This window comes from Meriones unguiculatus, chromosome 20 (assembly GCF_030254825.1).
Source record: "Meriones unguiculatus strain TT.TT164.6M chromosome 20, Bangor_MerUng_6.1, whole genome shotgun sequence".
NCBI classification, from domain to species: domain Eukaryota; kingdom Metazoa; phylum Chordata; class Mammalia; order Rodentia; family Muridae; genus Meriones; species Meriones unguiculatus.
In genome coordinates, this window is record NC_083367.1 from 55,951,363 (window position 1) to 55,973,061 (window position 21,699).

General features: G+C 37.7%; 1 protein-coding gene across 3 annotated transcripts in view; it reads right to left on the reverse strand.

Moving 5' to 3' along the window:
* The window catches only part of Chd1 (chromodomain helicase DNA binding protein 1), a 71,616-nt gene that overhangs the window by 41,577 nt on the left and 8,340 nt on the right, over nt 1-21,699 (reverse strand). For all 3 annotated transcript variants that reach the window (XM_060373433.1, XM_060373430.1, XM_060373431.1), the window contains exons 3-11: nt 11,191-11,392; nt 10,105-10,218; nt 7,249-7,313; nt 4,505-4,654; nt 4,107-4,375; nt 3,021-3,246; nt 2,478-2,578; nt 1,947-2,125; nt 777-904 (exon numbers count right to left, since the gene is read on the reverse strand). In XM_060373433.1, the coding sequence (XP_060229416.1) occupies nt 777-904; nt 1,947-2,125; nt 2,478-2,578; nt 3,021-3,246; nt 4,107-4,375; nt 4,505-4,654; nt 7,249-7,313; nt 10,105-10,218; nt 11,191-11,392 (1,434 nt within the window). The remainder of the gene's footprint in view (nt 1-776; nt 905-1,946; nt 2,126-2,477; nt 2,579-3,020; nt 3,247-4,106; nt 4,376-4,504; nt 4,655-7,248; nt 7,314-10,104; nt 10,219-11,190; nt 11,393-21,699) is intronic.

Consider the following 21,699-nt stretch of genomic DNA (forward strand, 5'->3'; position numbering starts at 1 on the left):
TATCACCTGCAGCTTTCTGTACCTTGTCAAAGAAGCATGATGACCCAAGACACCTATATTCTAGATAGTCCTAGCACCTGAGATAAAACAGGACGATCAGGAGTTCAAGATCATCCTTGGCTACACAGTGGGTCTGAGGTCAGCTGGACCATATGAGACCATATGAAACCTATCGGAAGAGAAAATAAAAAAACAAACAAACAAAAATCCCACAAAATCACATCCTTGAATAGACTGAGAAATTAAAAGAGAAAGTAACGTATCCACAGTAAAGACTATGTATTGGTTGACCAGAGATAAATTCTAAACCTCTTACCTCTGGGACCAATTTTTAGTGAAGTGACTGTGCAGCCAGTGTTAAGAGACTGAATATATGTGAGTCCCGAGGAGTTTCACTATCAAGAAACCATTAACATCCTGAAGTTGGGATTGTGAATCTAAAATATGTGAAAATATCCTGAAAACTCTCAAAATACTTTCCACTGACAATTATAATTTTCATTGTGTTACTGGCTCCATTTAAAAGACTTTAAGTGAAATCTGACATGTTTGGATGAATGCGTTAACGTGAAGGAAAACAAAGTTTCTCTGCTGCAGAGCGTATCTCAAGCAGACACTGTGTACTGTAGTCTCATCTGTGGACTCTGACACCTCTGGGTGGTTATTAGAAGAAACTGACAACTGGTTTAACCTTTAAAGAAAGACCATGGCAACCTTTGAAGAAAGGGTAAAGTCTCATTCTTTCAAAGTAGATAGGTAACTCCGAATACACTTACTTGCACCAAGAGTGAGCAAGCCAGTTTAAACCATTCAGTTGATAGTCTCTCAATTCCAAACCCTCATGTCCTCCAATATAGGATGGTTGTTTCTTCAGAGCTACAAATCTTGGTCTTTGTTTCAATACCTTTGGTCAGAATATTAACATACAGAATTACTGAATATAAGAAATCACGCAAAAAGTGAATGTGCTTTAGCCTATCTTTACCATAAATATTAACATTTATTTTAAATTATCAATTTCAGAGTTATGAATCAACATGTGTACGAAGACAAGCACTATGGTGTACACCTATAATCTGCCCACTCAACAGAGAAGACAAAAGGACTATTTCTAAAAACAGGAATCATGAGGATCCTGAGCTCAAGGCCAACATAAGCAAGATAACAGAACCCCAGCTCAAAACCATAACAAACACATTACTAATTATATCCCGCCCACTATCTGATACTGTGTAGCAATTATAATATTCCATATCTTTCGCTGATAACAGCACTCAAACAGAAAAAATATATATATATTTAGCTGATGATTCATTTGTATATGGCTGTTTTCTATGACTCTAGCAAGAATGTAGAGTAAAATGTTTTACCAGTTTTTGTGTGTGAGAGCAACAACAACAAAAAGTCTCTCAGGAAATTCAGTTCAACAATATATGTAGGTCAAGTATTTCATAAGGAAATGTCAAATTTATTTATAACCATCGCTCCAACCATATGATATTCAAAATACCAAATTTATTTATAACCATCGCTCCAATCCATATGATATTTAAAATACCACTATGAATTTAATTCAACCTTGTAATAAAGTAGAAGCTACACTTCAAAACTATGACTAATATTATATAAAATATGTAAATTTCTAAAGTCATAGAGAACACAGTCCTAGAGAGCCTTGCATCCTGATTCTTTTACTTTCAGCAACATATTTGTGACTTTTAAATCAAGCGTACACTTTCAAATTGCAAAGAAATGTTCTCTATTCAGTCTCCATACATAATCATCATCACCACCAACTTATCATATTTTAAACATAGTGCCATGAGAAGAGGCATACCCAGCTGAGTAATCTATGGACCTGTATGATCTAAGGATCCAACTCTCTATATAAGCCTGTAACACGAATAAGACACAAGTCTGCATGAATTAAAAATGTTGGTACTCACTTTGCAATCTTTAAAAGGAGTAGTTTTTGACTGATTTCTGCTAAAATATTCATCGATGCATGTCTGAAACTTTTTGGAAATAAGAGCTCCATCCTCCCAGCTGCACTCTGAGTATGGAAGCCCCTGCCATTTGCAATAATAATCAGGAAGACCAGCTGCTGATTTTTGATTGGAATGAGCTGTGAGATGAATCAGGTATTCGTTTTAGTTTATTTATATTTCATTACATCAGAGGCACAAACAATAAAAACTACATAAGTGAGAATTAGTCATCTACATTACAAGATTTTATTTTAGTAAAAGCAAGCTACTCTGTTTTGTGCATAAAAGGTACACTGCTTACATTTGCTTATGTGGTTTCAAGCACAGATTAAAAAGTCTGAAGGCAGGCTTGAGAGTACACAATTGTAATCCCAGTTACTCAGGAAGCTCAGCTATGAGGATTCTAAACTGGAGACTACTTATCATGGGCAACATAATGAGAATCCCATCTCAAAAACATACCCATTATCATATTTCTTTACTACTAACCAATTATGCGCTCCACTATCTGATACTGTTTGTGTAGATCATCTGTAAGTTCTTGCTGGCAATTATAATATTCTACATCTTCTGGAGAAGCATTTTTCAACCTGAAAAATTTTAAACCAACAACAGACTTGAGATTTTTCTCTAAATAACTTTACCTTACTGATAATTATCTGTCAAGACAAGCTCCCATTGTATCCTTTAACGGTATAAACTAAGTCTGAACAATGCAGAAACTGAAACAGAGAGAAATATATTAGTAGTTTTTCTTTTTCCTTGGCAAGGGTAGAGACTGAAACTTGCACATTATAAGCAAGAGTTCTACCACCCTGATCAACATCATTAATCTTTAATTTTATAATTTTTTCAGAGTATGATACAGTCTGTCTGATTCTTACCAAAGACAAATTCAGACCTGACAGATGAAATAATATAGTCTAGAAATATTTTAGGTTGTCATCTTACTCTTAGTTATGTATTTCTTAATACCAAAAAGCTTCCTCAACTCTATTCTTGAACTATAAAAAATTGTAAAGGAATTTTTACCATCTTTTTGTTTCCTGATCTTTTTTCTTATAATTATCCAATTTTTTCATCCCTCTAACATTTTGCAGCTTGAGGCTTTCTTCTGTCTCCCAAGTGTTGTGGATATGTGACCATCCTTTCCATTTAATTAAATACTGTACATCTCCTGGCTCTTTGTTTTTTTCAAATCCTGCATTTGGGTCACCATCTGCTTCAACAGCATAAATGGTTGTAGTAGCACCAGTAGCTAGAGACAAAAGAAAATTTCCATGTAATTCTGTTACAGGGTTATTTTCTTCCCAATTCAAAGTTTCAAGAATATATGTATAAAACCACTCACTAAATAGGTAAACTTAACGTACAAAAAACTAAAAACTAATAAAAGTACAAAAAAGCATACAAAATTTTATCATATATAAAAGTTTAGAATTTTAGAAAATTTTAGAACTGAAAAATTAGCTAATTCAATCCCTCTCTTGAGTTTAAAAACAAGGGAAACAGATGCAGCAAGATGGCTCAGCAGGCAGAAGCCTAACAACCTTACAAGCCTGACTGCATGTGTGCCATAGCACATGCATACAAACACACATGTGCACACTAAAGAAAGTTTTTTAATTAAATAAGGAAAAACAATTTTTCAAAACACAGTGAGATACTGAACAGCACACCCACTATAACTAGTGACTCAATTAATAATTAGTAACTAGTAACTAGTAATTAGTAACTAGTAACTTAAAAACTGCTATTGTAATTATTTTACTTTCCAGTTACATTAAGCAATAAAAAACCTATACATTCAATACTTAAGCAAAAATTGTCAAAAAAACCAAAAACCCTTTAAGTTGAAAGTGTGTGTGTGTGTGTGTGTGTGTATAAACAAATGGTTTAAAATAAAAAAAAAAAAAAAAAAAAAAAAGACAAATCTATTAAGTTAAAAGCCTTCCCATCCATCTAGAACACAGGACTGTGTTCAGAGACTATGGGCCAAGCAATACACATTTTGACAGCAAATAAGCAAAATAGAAGAAAATTCCCTTTCTTTGCTTTCAAAACTGGAGAGTAAGAAACGCCGCCATCTGTGCTGGTGAACACTCTCTGCACCCATACCTCCTTTCCTCCCGATTCTGCAATCCATAAACCGTTCTATGGTTTCGAACTCCTCCTCCTCAGGCTGAGGAACATCCTCCCCACAGACTTCCAGAAGGTCGTCAGAGTCTGTCTTCATCTCTTCATCCTCCTTGTAGCTCACATTGACTGTGGCTTGGCGGCGAGAGCTTCGCTTATCATTATCATAATCTTCATCATCCTCATCTTCAGATGAGTCAATCTGTCTCTTTTTTTGCCCAAGAATTTTTTTCCCATTTTTTGACTTAGATCTGGAGAAGGGAAGGAAGAAAAAAAAAAGTGTTTTAAAAAAACACTAGCATAAAAAAATTAAGAAAGTGTAAAAAAAAGAAAAAACCTTCTCTAAATGGCAATTTTTAGCATCAAACCACAAAACTCACCTATTTTGAGGTTTTCTGCTTTTGACTTTGTTTTTTGGCTCATAATCCGATTCTGTCTCATCACAGCTACTTTTGTCTCTCTCTTCTTCAGATTCTGAGTCTGAACCAGACTGAGACGGAGATCCTGACCCAGACATTTGCCAGTCTTCACTGCATATAAAATATTTTTATTTAGATATTAATCATAAGTAATTTATATTACTAATAAAATGCAATTATGATCAAAAGTAATTAAATTCTATTTCATTGAATATAAAGTGAACTATTACTTCGAGCCACACTGGAAAACATTAAATGGCAGCTGAGTAACAATGAAAACTGTTTGGCAAAGATTTCTTATAACCCCAGAGTTTTACTGATCACTTAACCCTCAAATGAGAAATTACATGAACAAATGGTTATAGGATAGTGTGCATACTGTTCTAAAAAACAAAAGGGAGTTTCACCCTTCTCGTTGCAATTTTTTAGACACTACAGTTTACCTTTGAGTGCGGAAGCGGTGTGGCTCAGCATGGTGGTCAAGGTGACGCAGGCAGCTGTGCTGCACGCACCAAGGGCATCCTGTGGGGGGCACTGCCACCTGCTGTGTTTTGTTTTATGTACTGTGGGGGAACCAGAACTTTGAGCGGTCCATTGGAAAGGACCCAGGCAAGTAAGTGAAGGCCGAGTGAGCACCTGCACACCTGGGTGACAGTTTCCTGCCTCTGGAAGACCCTTCCCTAGGAAAGGAACCTACAGTGTAGTGTCTTAAAAACATAACAAACTAGTACGGGCTGAGAGGTGGTGGAGGGCAGATCACTCTATGTGTATGGGTGTTTTGTCTGTGTGTCTGTCTGTCCACCACCTGTATTCCTGGTGGCCACAGAGGCCAAAAAGGGTGTCAGATTCCCTGGGGCTGGAATTACACTTGTTAGCCATAATGTGGGTGGTTATTGGAAACCCAACCACTGCTGCTCTCTGGAAGAGCAACCAGTGTTCTTAATCGCTGAGCCTTCTTTCCAGCCCCTAAACTGATTTTTACATAATCGTTCATGTTCTCTAGGGAAAAGAAAGCCTAATTATAGAAGAATGTGAAATAAACTAAGGCACTTCCAAAATATCAATTCAACCAAAATTCAATGAATAATAACCTTTCTATTCCCTGCTCTAATCTACTTAGTTTCTTTTCAATCAACATGCACAGAAAAATACTGGGTCTACATGTTAATATTTTGTAATTATATACAGATACATATTAAAGTCTTACATTTAACTTGAGTATCTCTATTATGAAAATCTAGTATCTTGAAACTTTTAAAAGTTCCCAATTAAAAAGTTTCCAATTTGGACTTTTGGGAGTTTGGAGTTAGGGGTTGGGTACTCAAGACATATAATCTATGCAAAAATTGCTAAATGTGCTAAATTCTAAAACCTGAAACACTTCTGGCCACAAGCATTTTAGGTTATGATAGCCAACCTGCACTCCACCCTACCGCGGGTGATGCTCTGCTCCACTGCTTGATAAATGCCACTTCAAATGTGACTACAGGAAGTGACCAACAAACACACACAAAATCAGACTATCAAAGAAACAAAGTAGGAGTCAATTATTTTATCATGGGGTCTTTTTAGAACATGGACACTGAAAGTGGCATTATGTATTTTACTTTTCCAAATAAAATTTTCAATGTAATTTAATTTTTATACCAAATCAAGTCTACACATCAGCCTAAATTATTTTTTTTTGCTTATGTCCATGCTAACTGAAAATTTAACAGCTCAATAAAAGATAAGATAAATCAAAAGCTGCATAAATAATAAATTTAAAAAAATTAAATAGCTGAGAAGACCCCATATTTGAAAATAAAATATAGTTTTCACTGAAAACTAGAACACAGGGTAACTCAGTTAGCAGTGCTTTTCTGGCATGTCGGAGCCTTACATTTGACCCAGCATTAACACATGAAAAGCATACAAAGCTATAACATCTGAAGGGATTAGACACAATGCAGCACAACAAAGATAAAACATGACATAGTAAGATTTACAGAGTAAAACTAGGTTATCCAAATACACCTAGGAACAGGGAAAAGAGAAACAGAAGATAACCAAAGATACCAAAACTAAAAAACATGAGTCTTAAAATTATAAACATACAAAGCCTGTGGAAAAAAATAATAAATCCAAATACACATAGAACAAAGTAAGTAAATATACAGAATACCCAAGACAAGTAAGATAAATAGTGGTCAAAACATCATGATGAAAAACCAAACCAGTGAAAATGGATCTAATATGAGAAAGTGTTCTAACTGCTTTCTGGGTCTGATTTTGTGGCAGTTACACTGAACTTTAAAGGAGTTCTATAGAAGTGAACTTCATGTGTAGATCAACTGTGTGGATAATTAACACAACAGCCAAGTCCCTCATATCCTGCAATCTTACATGCTTTTCTCCCATTATAAAAACTTGGAAAGTAGTGTATATGTATGTATGTATGTATGTATGTAAGTAAAGTAGTACTTTGCTATCGTTGTCAATCTTTAATCTAGAAGTACATGCGGTACAGGTCACACATATAAAATAACTGGCATAGAAAGACCTCAGCCAGTTACAGAAAGACAAACGTTAAGGTAATGGTTTAAATTAATCTTAAACACCATGAAATTATAAAAACTAGTTTTGGAAAGGAAGACTACAAAACAAGAAATACAAAACCATAGTATTTCCCTAGCACTAAAAGTCAGCTAACTAAGGTCACATACTCATTATGCTTTTTCCTCTTGAGCCCACTGGAGGAGTCGTCTGAGTCTTCACTGCTAGAGGAATCCTGCAGAGAAACAAGACTAGTCACTCACAATCCAGTAAGTCGGCAAAGCTCCACCTGCTGTGCAGTTAATGTTCATTTTGTTAACAATGCCCGTAAAGTCTTCTCTTTTTGTTCCATGTTGCTTTATGTTATTAGCGTAAAGTAATTAAAAGCATTCTTATTAAAAATTAAGACAGTGGAATTGAGCAAGTACAACAACACCAGCATCTTATATAAATTCAGACCTAGTAGCCTAGGGATCATGAATTACTATTACAGATTACGGCTTCAAGACAATTTGGAAGTGACAATGTTTTTCTTATATTTATCTGTAGAAACATCCAGGTATTCTTGACAATACACAGAAACACTGTTTATTTTAAAGACTATTCACTTAATATTTCAATAATTTAGGGTTATTCACTAGACAATATATGAATTAAAATGCATCCATTAATAAACAAATGAAGAAAATATGGTATGTACACACAATGAAATACTATTCAGCCATACAAAATTAGGGAATTCTGTCATTTGCAGCCAAAATAGATGGATGAGTACATTGATTTAAGTAAAATTAAGTCAGACACAAAGGACAAACACTGTGTGTTCTCCTGCTGCTTTCAGAGAAGTTAAAGAAAATAATGGTGTCCAGGACCTAGGAAAGGCCAAGGAGGCTAGAGAGATGGGTTGATGGGACAGAGCACAGCTGGGTTAGAATAATCTGATACAGGACAGCTACAGTTTATGATAACTAATTATTCTGAAGTAGCCAGAGAGAAGATCTTCAATGTTCCCAACGTAAAAAAACAATGCATGTGTGAGGTTACAGAGCCTTGGTCTATTAAGAGTATGCACATGCACTGAAATGTCAAAGGATAAACAGGCAGTGTGGACCAGCAGACTGCTTCATCATGTCCACAGCCTAGCAACAAGAAAAAAAAGTCAGTCATACCCTTAGCAAAGAAAAAAAGTCGAAGTATCCACCCTAAAACACGCTCAATTTCTACGTAGTAATTAAAAATAAAAATTCTGTGACTGGACAGACACGCCAGTAGTGAAAAATATTTACTGCTCTTGAAAAGAACCAGAGTTTGGTTCGCACTGTCTAAATGGGGTTGCTCAGAATCGCCTATAACTCCAGTGTCAGGAAACCTGACAACCTCTCACGGTCTTTTTGTGCATCCCCAGACAGACACAGACAAAGACAAAAAGACACAGATACACACATACACACAATATAATGGTTTGAATGAGAGGTCCCCATAATCGTGTCATTTGAATACTTAGTCCCAAGATGGTGGCACTGTTTGGGTAGGTTTAGGAAGTGTGTCCTTGCTGGAAGAAGAATGTCACTGGAGGCCAGCTTTACTGTCTCAAAACTGGGTCCTTCCCAGTTTGCATCTGTGCTGCAAGTTCACCGTTTAAGCTGTGAGCTCTCAGTCTGTTGTTTCAGGTACCATGCTTACTTGCTGTCACACTTCCCCACTATAATGGTGATGGAATCTTTACTCCCTGGAATGTCAGGCCCCCAACAGACCTTCCTTCTGCAAACTGACCCACCTTGGTGCTTATCATAACCACAGAAACCTAACTTAAGACACGCACAAATAAACAAAAATAAGTATTACCATGAAAAGTGGTTTGCATGCCAGCTACCTTTTTCAAAAGTAAATTTTTAAAGAAATATGTTGACACAGAATAAACAAATATAAATATGCATGCTGATGAGAGCATATTAACTCAATGGAGGATATGTATATAGTACTATATTATATATGCACTAAAAATTAATAAATACACACCAATTGGAATAATTCAGATCAAGAGACCACATGAATGAGCATGTACATATGTGCATGTGCTGCTTACTTTTTTGACAACTTGATACAAGCTAAAGTCATCTGGGAAAAAGGAACAAGTGAGAAAATGTCTCCATCAATGGCCTATTGGCAAGTCTGTGGGCCATCTTCTTGAGTAACATATGATATGGAGGGCCCAGCAGCCCAACCCACTGCATGTGGTGTCAAAATGGGCAGGTCCTGGGAGATAGAAGAGGGGTGGCTAAACTGTGCGCCTGGAAAGCATGCTGGCCAACAGTACTTCTCCACAGCCTCTGCTGCCTCCAGGCTCCTGCCTTGACTTCCTTCCATGACAGACTAGAAGGTATATGATGAACCAAATCCTTTCCTCCCCCAAGTTGGTCTTGATCAGTGTTTATTATACCAATGAAAAGCAAACCAAGAAAATAAACAAATATTCCAAATAACAAATCTGGTCTCATATTTTGTACAGTACATCTTTATCCACTGAAGTCTGTGTGCACCTATATATAATGGGTGTAAAATATTGGGGGTGGGGCATTGACAAAGATCAACAAATCGCAACCTTTTTGCCTCAGTCTCACAAGCTCTAAGATTATAGACACAGGATCATGCCAATTCATCATATATAATATTTCTTGAAATTTCACCTCTGGTTCCTCTAATTTTTGACTTGAACAATATCTTACTAGGTCGCACAGGTTGGTCTCAAGTTCATATGGCCAGTGGTAAACTCTAACTGGCCTTGCTTCAGCCTCTTGAGAGCTGGCACAGCAGGCAGGTACCACCATACCTTCTTTATTTCTTGTTTTGCCATGATGAGCAAATTAATCCACATAAATGTCCCACTACTTTTGATTAACCTCTAAAAATAGGAATACTGATTTTTAAAAAGGAGATGTCTGTATATCAAGCCCCTTGACAAGCACTCACATTCAGTGAGTGAGCAGGCATATGTCCACTCAAGCAGCAGCTCACAATGGACTCACCTCTTCGGATCCACTATTGGATGAAGCTGGACGCTGCTGCTGGGGCTGCTGGGGCTGCTTCTTAAGGATTGCAGATCTCTGAACAGCCACAATACTGGGGTTACATTTCCAAAACTGTACCAGAAACATAAACCAGGGAAAGATGAAATGTGGCAAAAACTGTAATTTCAACATTTATAACCCTCCAAGTAAATTATTTTCCTCACTCATTATATAAACGCAGTGTCCCTGCAATAAATAAAATGAAATAAAATGTAAGGTTTCACAATGAAAATGAGAAATCTCTGGCATATTGAATTTTATATATAATAATCACCATGCTCTTGGTGCTCTGAATATTTTCCAAAACAAAGTGGTAATGTGCTGTATCACTCTTACTTTTAGAGTGGCCACCTATTTTCTCATGTGTTAGGTGAAGGTGAAGAGCCAGAATCAAAGCATAAACATGTCACTCTGCAAACAGTTTTTGCTCATGAAACTTGACTTTTTTTTCTTGAGGGGGGGGCGCATGATTTACATTTTTGGCTCAAGCACTTTAAGCTCTCCAGACACTGGTACTGAGTAACAGCATACACTGCCATGAAATATGAACAGGTTTTAGTTATGGAAACAGTGCTGTCAAGGCTTCCTGCTGTTAGCAACAAAGCACCCCCTTGTAGACCTTAAGGGCAGATCTGGCAAGCTTAACAAGAGGACCTCAAGCAGCCTTTACTTTTATCCAAGAAATTCAGTTTCTACCATTTGGTGTTTGTGGTGCTACAGACAAAATCCAGAGTCTCCAGCTAGGCAGGTTCTGTACTGCTGAGCAGTACTCCCAGCCCGTGACACTGCCCAGCGACAAGCTTCCACTTGTCTTAAACAGGTAGGAAAAAAGGCTTTATTTGTGTATATAGGTATTTTTCTAGCTATTTGTTTCTCTCTTAAGCCAGTTAGTTGTATGGCCACAGCTTCTGAATCACAAAAAGTAAGTCTTACCGTCTAAAATCTGTTTTGTTTTTTTTTCTCCTGAAAACTCTAATACAAGCAATGTCAACTGCTTAAGTTTTTCCAGAGTAATTTTTTAAATCCTATTTTGCACTGAATTACCTCAGCTCCATCAACTTTTGGCGGTTTTGCTTGGACTTTGTTCTCCCGGGATGTGTCTGATTCAGACTCTGATTGACTTCCTGAGTCAGAACCAGAATCAGAGTCGCTGCTCCCACTCTGGCTGCTGCTTCCATCACTGCTGCTGCCAGAACTCGAGCCAGATCCAGTGCCTGACGCTGACCCAGAATCATCCTCTGACTGACTACAATTTGAAAATAAAAAACTTGAAGCACAACTCAACACAAATTTAATTTTTCAGCAGAAAGCTAGACATAGTTTAGTATTTCAATTATCTGTGGCCAAATACAAAGAATAATCTTCATTCATAGTAATAGTCATTCATAGTAATAAATATGTTGGGTTTTTGGTTTATTTGTTTTTGTTTGAGATGGGGTTTCTCTGTGTAGTCCTGGCTATCCTGGAACACACTCTGCAGAGCAGGCTAACCCGGAACTCACAAAGATCACCTGCCTCTGCCTCCCACTTCCTGGGATTAAAGGTACGCACCACCACCACCCAGTATACACACAGATTTGTAGATCATCTCCCTCAAAGATAATGGGCAAGGCCTACCAGTTATGGGCTCCTGGGCTAGAAACTGGGAAGACAAGACGCTTGAGTCTTAGTACAAAGGCCTTTAAGAATCTAGCTCTTGAGAGTCTAAGTTAGGAACTGTATAAAGAAATTAATAAATATGTCCCATTTCTGGCTGCTATTTGTTTTCAAGATTATCTCTGCACTGTGCAGTGGTGGGGGCCAGGGCAGGAGGTGCTGGCTGCCACCTTCCGTAATCTTCAAAAAGGCCGTCAGGCGGCACAGTTCGCTGGCAGACCACACTGAAAGCTGCTCCTTCTCCAGAAAAGGCCTGACAGATTTGTACAACAGAATGGACGTGTCCAGAAAGGGCTTTTATTCTACAAATGCATGTTAAAACTAACAGATATGTGTTTTTAAAATGCACAATTTTGTTTCATATCAACACAAAGCAAGACTCTGCCTCCAGTGAGATTTACAGTTTCAACATTGTGTCTACAAATATTGCTTTTTTTCTCTCCATTCCCCAGCCTTTCCCACCACCCTGTCCCTCACCAACAGCTCTGAGCCTCCCACATAGCAACAAGTGTCTGTTAACAAGAGGGGCAATGTCCTATTTTACTAGAACCCCTGTAACAATGCCATTGCAGATTTTTTTTTCCTGACAATTTTATTTCTCTGTTAACTCATCGGTAAGAAAAATCATTAATTCAATAACTGTTACTGAGAACCACTCATATGTCAAGCCTGGGAAGACTGAAACAACACAAAATCTTTACCATCAAAAGAACTTCTACCTTAAGGTGACTCCATTAAGTTGATAAGCAGCTTCCTGTGCTGTTTATAACAGCTGACCTAGACACAACCAGGTTTGATAAAGTAATCAAGAATGCTTAGTAGAAAGTACTGTCAAATTTATTCTTCACATGAAAAAAAATAAGAAGGTGGAAGGTCTTAGACTGTTACTTTTGGGGGTGCTTAATTTTACTAAAACACCTACAATAAAATTTACTTGCCAAACATGCACAAGCGCTGAGTTTGATCCCAGTTACAGAACTTGGCATGGTAAAGCATGCCTGTAAACATTAAGGAAATGGAAGAGGCAGAAGGATCAGAACTGCAGTGGCATCCTTGGTTACAATTTGAGATCTAACACGCTGTCTCCAAAATGAAGAAAAACAGGTAGATGGTGGAATTTGGGGCAGAGGCTCTATCACAGATTACTGTTCCTGCTATATTAATGGGGCATGTTTATTATTAGAAGAAAGTCCAAAATAGTTTATTGAGTTGTTCTTCAGTGGAATAAAGAACATGCCAGGGGGGTGATGGAGAGATGGCTCAGTGATTAAGACCACTGGCTGCTCTTCCAGAGGACCCGGGTTCAATTCCCAGCACCCGCATGTCAGCTCCTCCCAACTGTCTGTAACTCCAGTTCCAAGGTATCTGATGCCCTCACACCAATGCTCATAAATTTAAAGAAATATTAAAAAAAAAAAAAAGAACATGCCAAGATAGGGAGGAAAGAGAGTTCCAGCAGAAGAGAATTCTGGTGTCCGACTGCACAGCAGGGTGATGATGCACCACAGTAACAATAATACAATTAAAAAAAAAAAAAAGCCAGGAAAAAATGTTTTCAGTGACTCAACCTAATAATAAATATTTCTTGGTATAAATGTTTCCCCTAATTTGAACATTACACAAAATTATTGCAGCCAACCTGCTTTCTGATAGGGCAAAATGTGTCATATCAGGCTTACTCTGTGTACCTAACTCAAGCTATCAACAGTTATTTCATCAAAAATTAAGTAGAATGAAAGCGTGAAGGAAACCTATTACTACATACTTGTCATTTTGTGTGTTTAGCAGAATGAACTATAACGCATATATTTTAATACACTGAAAAAATGTATTAATTTATGCTAGCACTTTTAATTCATAATTACAAGGTTTTTAACTCTCTCAGTTCTGTGTTTACATCATTTTAGTTGACTTTCTTGGTACCAAATGACACTAATAATTTTCTTGTTTTATCTTAGAGCCAAGTATAAACACATACACATATACACATCCAATTAATCAATTTCAGACTAATAACATTATTACTAGTGATCCCTGAAATAATTTCTTTTGTTTTCAAAACTGCTCATCTGCATATTTAAAATACAGCCTTAAAGTCAACTGAAGTAATTCCCGCGTGGCCAACAACTTCATATACTCAATTCTTTATTTTTTAAGTCTTTTTATTTGTTTTTATTTCATGTTGTATTATTATTAACTTAGGTCTAATAGTTTAAAGATACAAAGTTTGAGCAGTTAAAATTAAAATGTAATTTTATAATTGCCTTGCACCCAGATCTTTATTCCTAAATACTGTTGTATACCTGAATGACAACTTTCATAAGAAATGGAAGTTTCTAGCGCTGTGAAACACACTTAGTAAAAACTAACAATACTGACATGCTAAAAATAAAATAAAAATAAACTTAAAGAAGGGGGAAAAGGCACAGAGAAATAAAAGGACATGAGAACTGATAAAGGGAAGCTTTAATGATCTAATTTGACTTAAGTATCAAAATAACAGCATTGAAAGGCTACTGACTATTAAATAAAATAGGAGCTCAAGTTCCAAATGAGATTCAAACACAGTAGAAGCGTTGAACATGGATAAAGTGGTAGTTTAGAAAAGTCAGATTACAATCATCTAGGGCAGACAAGAGCCATCAGTGGGTGCTAAATATAGAAGGGTTTGATGAGTAAAATGCGTACATGGCTTTGGACTTGTTTTCTTTGGGGGGGGAATGTTTGTTTGTTTGTGACAGCCCTGGCTGTCCTCAAACAGGCCAGCCTGGTCAACACTTGGCCTACCAAGTCTTGGGATTAAAGGTATGCATTACCACTGCCCAGGAGCTCTACTCACAGTGTAGCCACAGCCGGCCTGGAACTCACTATGTACACCAAGCTCACCTTTAACAAGAGATCCACCTGTCTCTGTCTCTGCTTCCCAAATGCAGGGAATAAAATAGTACTACTGTAACCTGCAATATTTACATAGCTTTAGAACATCCTTTCACGGGGGCTAGAATGGTGTCCCAGTGGTTAAGAGCACATACAGATTTCCCAGAGGACCTGAGTTCAGATCCCACCAGAGCGGGCAGCTCCCAAACCATCTCTTAACTCCAGCTCCAAGGGATCCAATGAAATGCCCTATTCTGGCCTGTGGGGGCACCTGAAACTCGAGTAATAAAAAGTAACACTACCAATGAGATAGCCTGCCTCACAAAGAATATCACTTTTTTCCACTTATATGTACTGTCTACTAGGAAAAATAGGACTAGATGTAAAAAGTGAACAATTCATGAAATGGAAGGATAAAAGGAGTGGGTAGTTATTGAGGTCAAGAAAAAGAAACAAAGGAATAAAAAAGATCAAAGCACATTTTCTGCAGCTGTATAAATGTCTAATAAGTCTGTGGTTCTCGACATGTGGCTCACGACTCCTTTAGGGGTCACCACAACATAAGGAACTGTACTAAAGGGCTGCAGCACCAAGAGGAAAACTACTGGTCTAAGTGAAGCCTAACTTTTACAACACACACTACAGTAATAATTGTTTCTCTTTTAAGGCAGTAACCCTAACAGGAACAGATAAATAAGAGCCTCCAGATGTGCTTCTCTTAAGATGCATCATTTAAAGGGTGCATAACTTGAACTTAATCGTAAGTACACATCAGACAAACACAAACTAAGATGCATACTGTATAAAATGACTGGTGTGTAGTCGTCAAAACAATTCAATAAAAGACAAAGCTGTTCCAGATTAAAGGAGATAAAAGAGCAACAACAGCCAACTGAAGTATGTGACCTTAGTCTAGATACTAATGAAAGCTTGAGAACCAAACAAAATGAAAAGAAAACTTCAGTTTCTTGAATCTGCTAGCTCACAGGGTTTAGGTAAGAGAACAATTTATTCTTTAAAAAAAGTATACTAAATTAAATGTGTAAGAAGCATGATTCTAGCAACCTATTTTCAAATCAGACAGACAGACAGACCACAGCACAAAGTCCTTGGAACCAAGTATACACATGAGACACAGCAGAAATGCTGGGTGGTTCTTCCCACGAGACTGTATAATGGTAGGTGACTCAACTAGATGCTCCCTTGTTTGGGACTTTTTGATTTTCCTTCAAAGTTTGTAGGTGAAGTCACTCTGAAAATTAGAACAGAGGTTTGACCAAGAATAAAAATAAAAATACTATGTAACTCAGCTACACCACTCCTAGGCTCTCCTCTACAGAGATGTCTCTACATCTACATTGCTGCTACAGCAAGGAATGAAAGTAGTCTAGATGCTAATCAGCCCACAAATAGATAAGGGAGTGTGGTACATACCCACAGAATGAGATCTGCAGGGAATGGATAAAACTAGAAACAATATTGTTAAGTAACAAACTCAAAAAAATAAAGACCACACCTTCTTAATTTTTATATGTGCAAATGTGTGTAAATAGTGTAGACTGTGAACCTAGAAAGGAGGCTGAGAGAGGGAAAAGGTCTTAAGAAAATGGGGAATGAAAAAAAATAGTAATAGTATACATGTGCCATGAAAACATTGTGGGAATTATAGGGGTGGGGACTGAAGCAAGGTGTGGCCAACAAAAACAATGTATGAAAATATGATAATAAAACTTGCTACTTTATGTTAATTAAACATCTCATTATGTAAAAAGTAGTATGATTTTTTAGAAATAAAAATCCAAAATAATCAGAAATGTTCTCCAAATTCTAACCTGCAACAAGATGGCCATCCCATCCCAGTTCTAAACTGTAGGTGCCTGGAGCCATCTCATACCTTCTACAAGCCCATGAAAGCCTGTGGCAAAGCTATAACCACAACATATTCTGAGGGTGTCAAAGGCTTATGTTTATTACCTGGCTAAAAACCCTAAAATTTGAACCCTGGTAGCTATCTATTCACTTACTCTAAAACCATTCTCTCTGCTTTGCAATTTAAACACCCATCTTCCTTCAGTGCCTGAATTTCCATGCCTTTCCTACCCTTCCTACAAACTGAGAAGCATCGCTGTCCTTTTGGCCCAGAGCACTTACAGCACTTACTTCACTTCACCTGAACTTCAAGTAGTGCTTTTCTTCCGAGCAGTGCATACACGACATTAGCAGTGCACACACAACCAACATGAGCCAACACACCAGTGAGGTGTTAACCTAGCAAATACATTCCTACTTTCTAGCATCCTGTCTGCTATTTTATATGCTATGAATTCATGTACTGCTAAAACCCTATCTCCCTGTCTCCCTATTCTACAGTAATGTAAAACTAAACCTCTGCATACATTCTCATTCTCTTCTCCAGTTTTCTCTGCCTCTACATTACTTCATTTGCGGGCTTCAGCAAGAATTAAGGAAAATAATTTCTCTTTAAAGACACAGGAAGGATTGTCTCCTGTGAAAGGAAAGGATCTATGAAAACTCCTTATGTGCATCTTTAAGAATTTTGTTTTCAGGTAGAGGCAAAATAAAACACAGGGAAAATACTTTTTAAGCTGTAGCACGTCATGTCTTAAAGCCTCATCCACAGAAGTCAGGCTTACATGCACACACTGTTAGCATACAGGAAGTGGACTCTGTGTGTAAACTTTTCCATTATTCCAAAAAAGTTACAGCCAAATTATCAGTTCTTAATCCAATCCCAATTTTTATTCTAAGGTTCTGTGACCCATAAATATCCTACAGGCTACCATGTTGGTTCGTGGCACTGCTCCTTACGGCTCTGGCTTTGAACTCCCCTGTTTTCTGGAACATCTAAGTTCACCTATTTTTAACCTATTTTATTTTCACATATTTAAGAAAAAGGAGTACTCCAAGAGTCAAAGTCCACATTAGTGCAGCCCACTCTACAACAGAATAAGCCCTTTCTCTATACTTTCCATTCAAATCAGTTCTTTGAAATAAAAAAAGAAAAAAAAAATCAAAGTTCATCTCTAGCAAATAAATAAATGGCCTCTAAGAAAAAGGGTAGCAATAATAGTTAGATTCCCAACCCACGGGGGGGGGGGGAAAAAAAGAAAAAGAAACTTAAGTAAAACTTTTGCCAAAATTTAAAAATTTAAAAAAAAAAAAATTGGGAGTGGGTTAGAGAGTGAAAACAGCATCTCAAAACAGTAGCACCAAAGAAAAGTGGCCACTTACACATACTTAACCACTGTATTAGACCGCCTCTATCAAAGCCTTACTTCAATGGTTTCTGATTTTAATTCTGTAACTAATAACTAATGTCATTTACCTACTGTTGTTCTTTGCACATAAAGGTCTTCCTGCAGCCAACCAGTCTCAGCTGGCTGCACAGGAACAACACAAAACCAAGTGCCCCTGATTTACAAAAGGAGATCAGTCTCAAAAAAAGGGGGGGAGGGTTTCTTCTTATAGATCTATCTCCCTATATAAAAAAATAAATAAACTTTTAATAGTATTTAGGATCATTGAAAGAAGGAAGCATGCTATTAGACATTGGTAGAAGGAAATCACTCTACAGAATTACAGAAAGGATCATGTGCCTGATAAGCAGGCACACTTTACACATCAAGAAACTGCTTAGTAGTTCACAGAAAGAACAGTGTGCTCATTTTCTCATTATTGCTGCCAGCCTTTTAGTGCTACTTAAATCACATCATGCAAAAGAAAGAAAAAAAGAGAGGACAAGAAAGAAGTCCCCTTGTAGCTTTCAGCTAGGTGTGGCCATCTGAGCAGATTTCAGCAGATAAAATGAGCAGAGAGAAGGAGGTGTGGTTTCTGCATCATCTTCTCTCCACTTCCCCATCACTTCCCACACAACTTCCTGCTGAAAGGAAATGACCACCACTGGATAATTTAGAGAGCTTATGTTAAAGACAATAAAGCTGCTCCACTAGCCAGGACAAGTGTAAGAACACAAATCCAGGCTAAAGGAACCCATAGCATCAAAGAGTAGCACACATCTACCCAACAGTGAAAAGATTTGCATTTGAGTGCTGGGGGGTGGGGAGGATGGTCTCTAAGACACTGCATGGTTTATTCAATGCACAAACATTTTACAATCAATAATTTGATTTCACTTGTTTTCCTCTTTAACAACTTATGAGCTGGGGTTTCTACTAGGAACAAAAAACCTTGTGTATGTCTAACAAAACAGCTAAATATTTATTTAGCTATATATTTATTATGGCATAAATATCATAATAAAAAACTTGAAGCTGTTGCTCACAAACTCATTTTTTATTAGTGCTTTTGTATTAATTTGCTACCTCCCTCTGTCAACATTGTTTCATTTATGTTGAAATTTACAAACCTACCCAGATAACAGAAATAAGGGTCCTGAGTTAATGAACCAATTCTCTATACTGTATAGTTTAAAACAATTATTTATAGTTTGCTATTTCATCAGTATGCATATGCCATGAGAGAAGGCCAAATGTAAGCATAAAACACATCTACTGTGAGTCACCTACTGAATAATGCTATACCAGCACGTGGACAACTAAATGACTGCACATCAGGTTAATCCTTTGGTATAAAGTACATGCTCTGGCTAGGATTAAAAGTTATTTACAGTGTCAACACTCATTTATACAGCCAATTACTTAATAAACATTCAAGTGATTTTCTCTTATTAATGAATTTCAGTATTCAGTTATTTATAACTCTGAGAAAAAGAAAAACTTTAGAGGCTGGAAAGATGGCTCAGAGGTTAAGAATGTCTACTGCTTTTGCCAAGGATTTACCTAGGTTTTGGTCTCAGCACTCAAATGGCACCTCACTACCATCTCAAAGTCCAATCCCAGGTGCTCTAGCACCCACCCTCTTCAGGCCTCCATGGACACCAGGCAGGCACACAGAACACTTAGGCAAACACTCATGAAATTAAAACAAAACTAGTGCCCAGTGTACTGGTGTACACCATTAGGACCAGCACTTAGGAGACAGAGGCAGGTGGATCTCTATGAGTTTGAGGTCAGAGAGGTCAACAATGTTAAGTCCTGGACAACAGTCAGCACTACACAGAAAAACCCTGTCTCAAAAACAAAAACCCTCCTACTCTATAAACTACTGTGGATGTTACTACACCAGAAGATGATAATCATAACCTACCTCTGCCACAAAAAACAAGCATCACCGTCTGAGGGAATTAAGACTGTTCTGAACCCCCTCGCCTACTGCTCTCAAGACTTTCCATTCAATCCTGAGAACACTTACTGTCTTCTAAGATTCCCCACCTTTTGTGCACAATTAAAGTGTCCCATAGGGTCGAGAGCTGGCAGACTTGGGCCTGGGTCTCTCTTGCACACGCTAGGCAAGGGCTACACTAATGCAATATTCCCAGCCATTCTGCCTTTTGACCAAATCTGCCAAAATATATCTCATAAAATGTACTGTTACAGGTATTTTTAATATACACAAAAATTTAAGCTGAGGTTTTAGATGATCTCTCTTTTTTTGGAAAAAAAAAAGGAAAAATAACAAATCCTTCAGTGCAGGGCTGAGAGGCAGCAGCTAGAGTCACGAGGGGACAAGCATCTCTGTTCTTTCTCTTGTGCTTCAGCTCTAAGAGAGTGAGGACACAGACCAGAAAGGTCTTTCAACCTTTTCTCCGTTTTTTTTTCATTTCAACAGCAACTTACATCTTACCAAATCTGCCCAAAGAAACATTTGAATGTAGCTTAGTGTGTAGTTAAATGCTAGCTTTTGACTAAGCAGTCATGATCACAGTAACAGGTAACAATATAGCTTCAATTATGAAGAGCAATTCTCATTTGTTAAGTTATAGGAAGTTACAGTACAATAGATTCTCTCCCTAAACTAGTGGATCTGACGAGTCCATTTCTGTTTGTGTCTTCTCTTTTTTACTATCCAATCATGTACTACACTTTCTTTTCCTTTCCTTCATTCCCCCATGCCAACTAAGACAAAAACTTCAGCATAATGAGAAATAAATCTCAGGGTAAAGACAGAAAAACTAAAATGATATATTCTCTTTATTAGAGAACAGCTCTTCTTTACTGGGGGATATGATCTTTACTACAAATTTGAAAACACTGAAGGGGAAAATGAGCTAGTAAGTAACTTTGAAAAACACTGGGATGAGTGGATACTGCAAGGCTAAATATAACTATACAACTGCATTCAAGTTAGCAAATTAGTTTCTCCTGGGATTCAGGTCTAAACATTCTGAACCTATTTTGTATCTATTTTAAGTTTAATATATCTGAGTACATGGAAAACCTGCGCCAGGTTTCCCACTGTTGGATGCTCAAGCTTTAAGAAAGCCAAGAGTGCAGTTAGAAGGAACCCTGTAGAGCCAGGTGGTAGTGGCCCATGCCTTTAATTCCAGCACTCAGAAGTGGAGACAGAGGCAGGCAGGTCTGAGATGGAGGCCAGCCTGGTCTGCAGATCTAGCTTATACAGATCTAGCTTAAATATATGTACACATATATTTCCATATACTGAGAGGGCCTCAATCAAAACCAAAGTTTGCTTATCAAGTAAGTCCCCTGAGCTGCTCCACCATCTTCCCAGTACCCTACCTTATTGTCTGAGTCAGGACCTCTCACTGAACCTTGAACTCACCCACGAGGCAGGTCTCTAGGTCCTGTGTCTCCACGTCCCAGTGCTAGAATTACAGGTAGTGGCCCCATGCCCAGCTTTTTATGTAGGGTCTGGGACCCAAACCCATATCCACCTGCTGTGTAGCAAGCAAACACGTGCCCACTAAGCCAGCTCCCAGGCCTCCTGTCAACAACATTAAGACTGATTTTTAAAACTGCTATAGGAGCTGAAGAGATGGTGCTGCTCTCGCAGAAGGCCCAACAACTGTCTGTAACTCCATCTGCATGGGATCCAACACCCTAATTCTGGCCTCCTCAGTCATGCATACAAATCTGGCATACACACATGCACAAATAAAACTTTGAAATATTTCAAAAA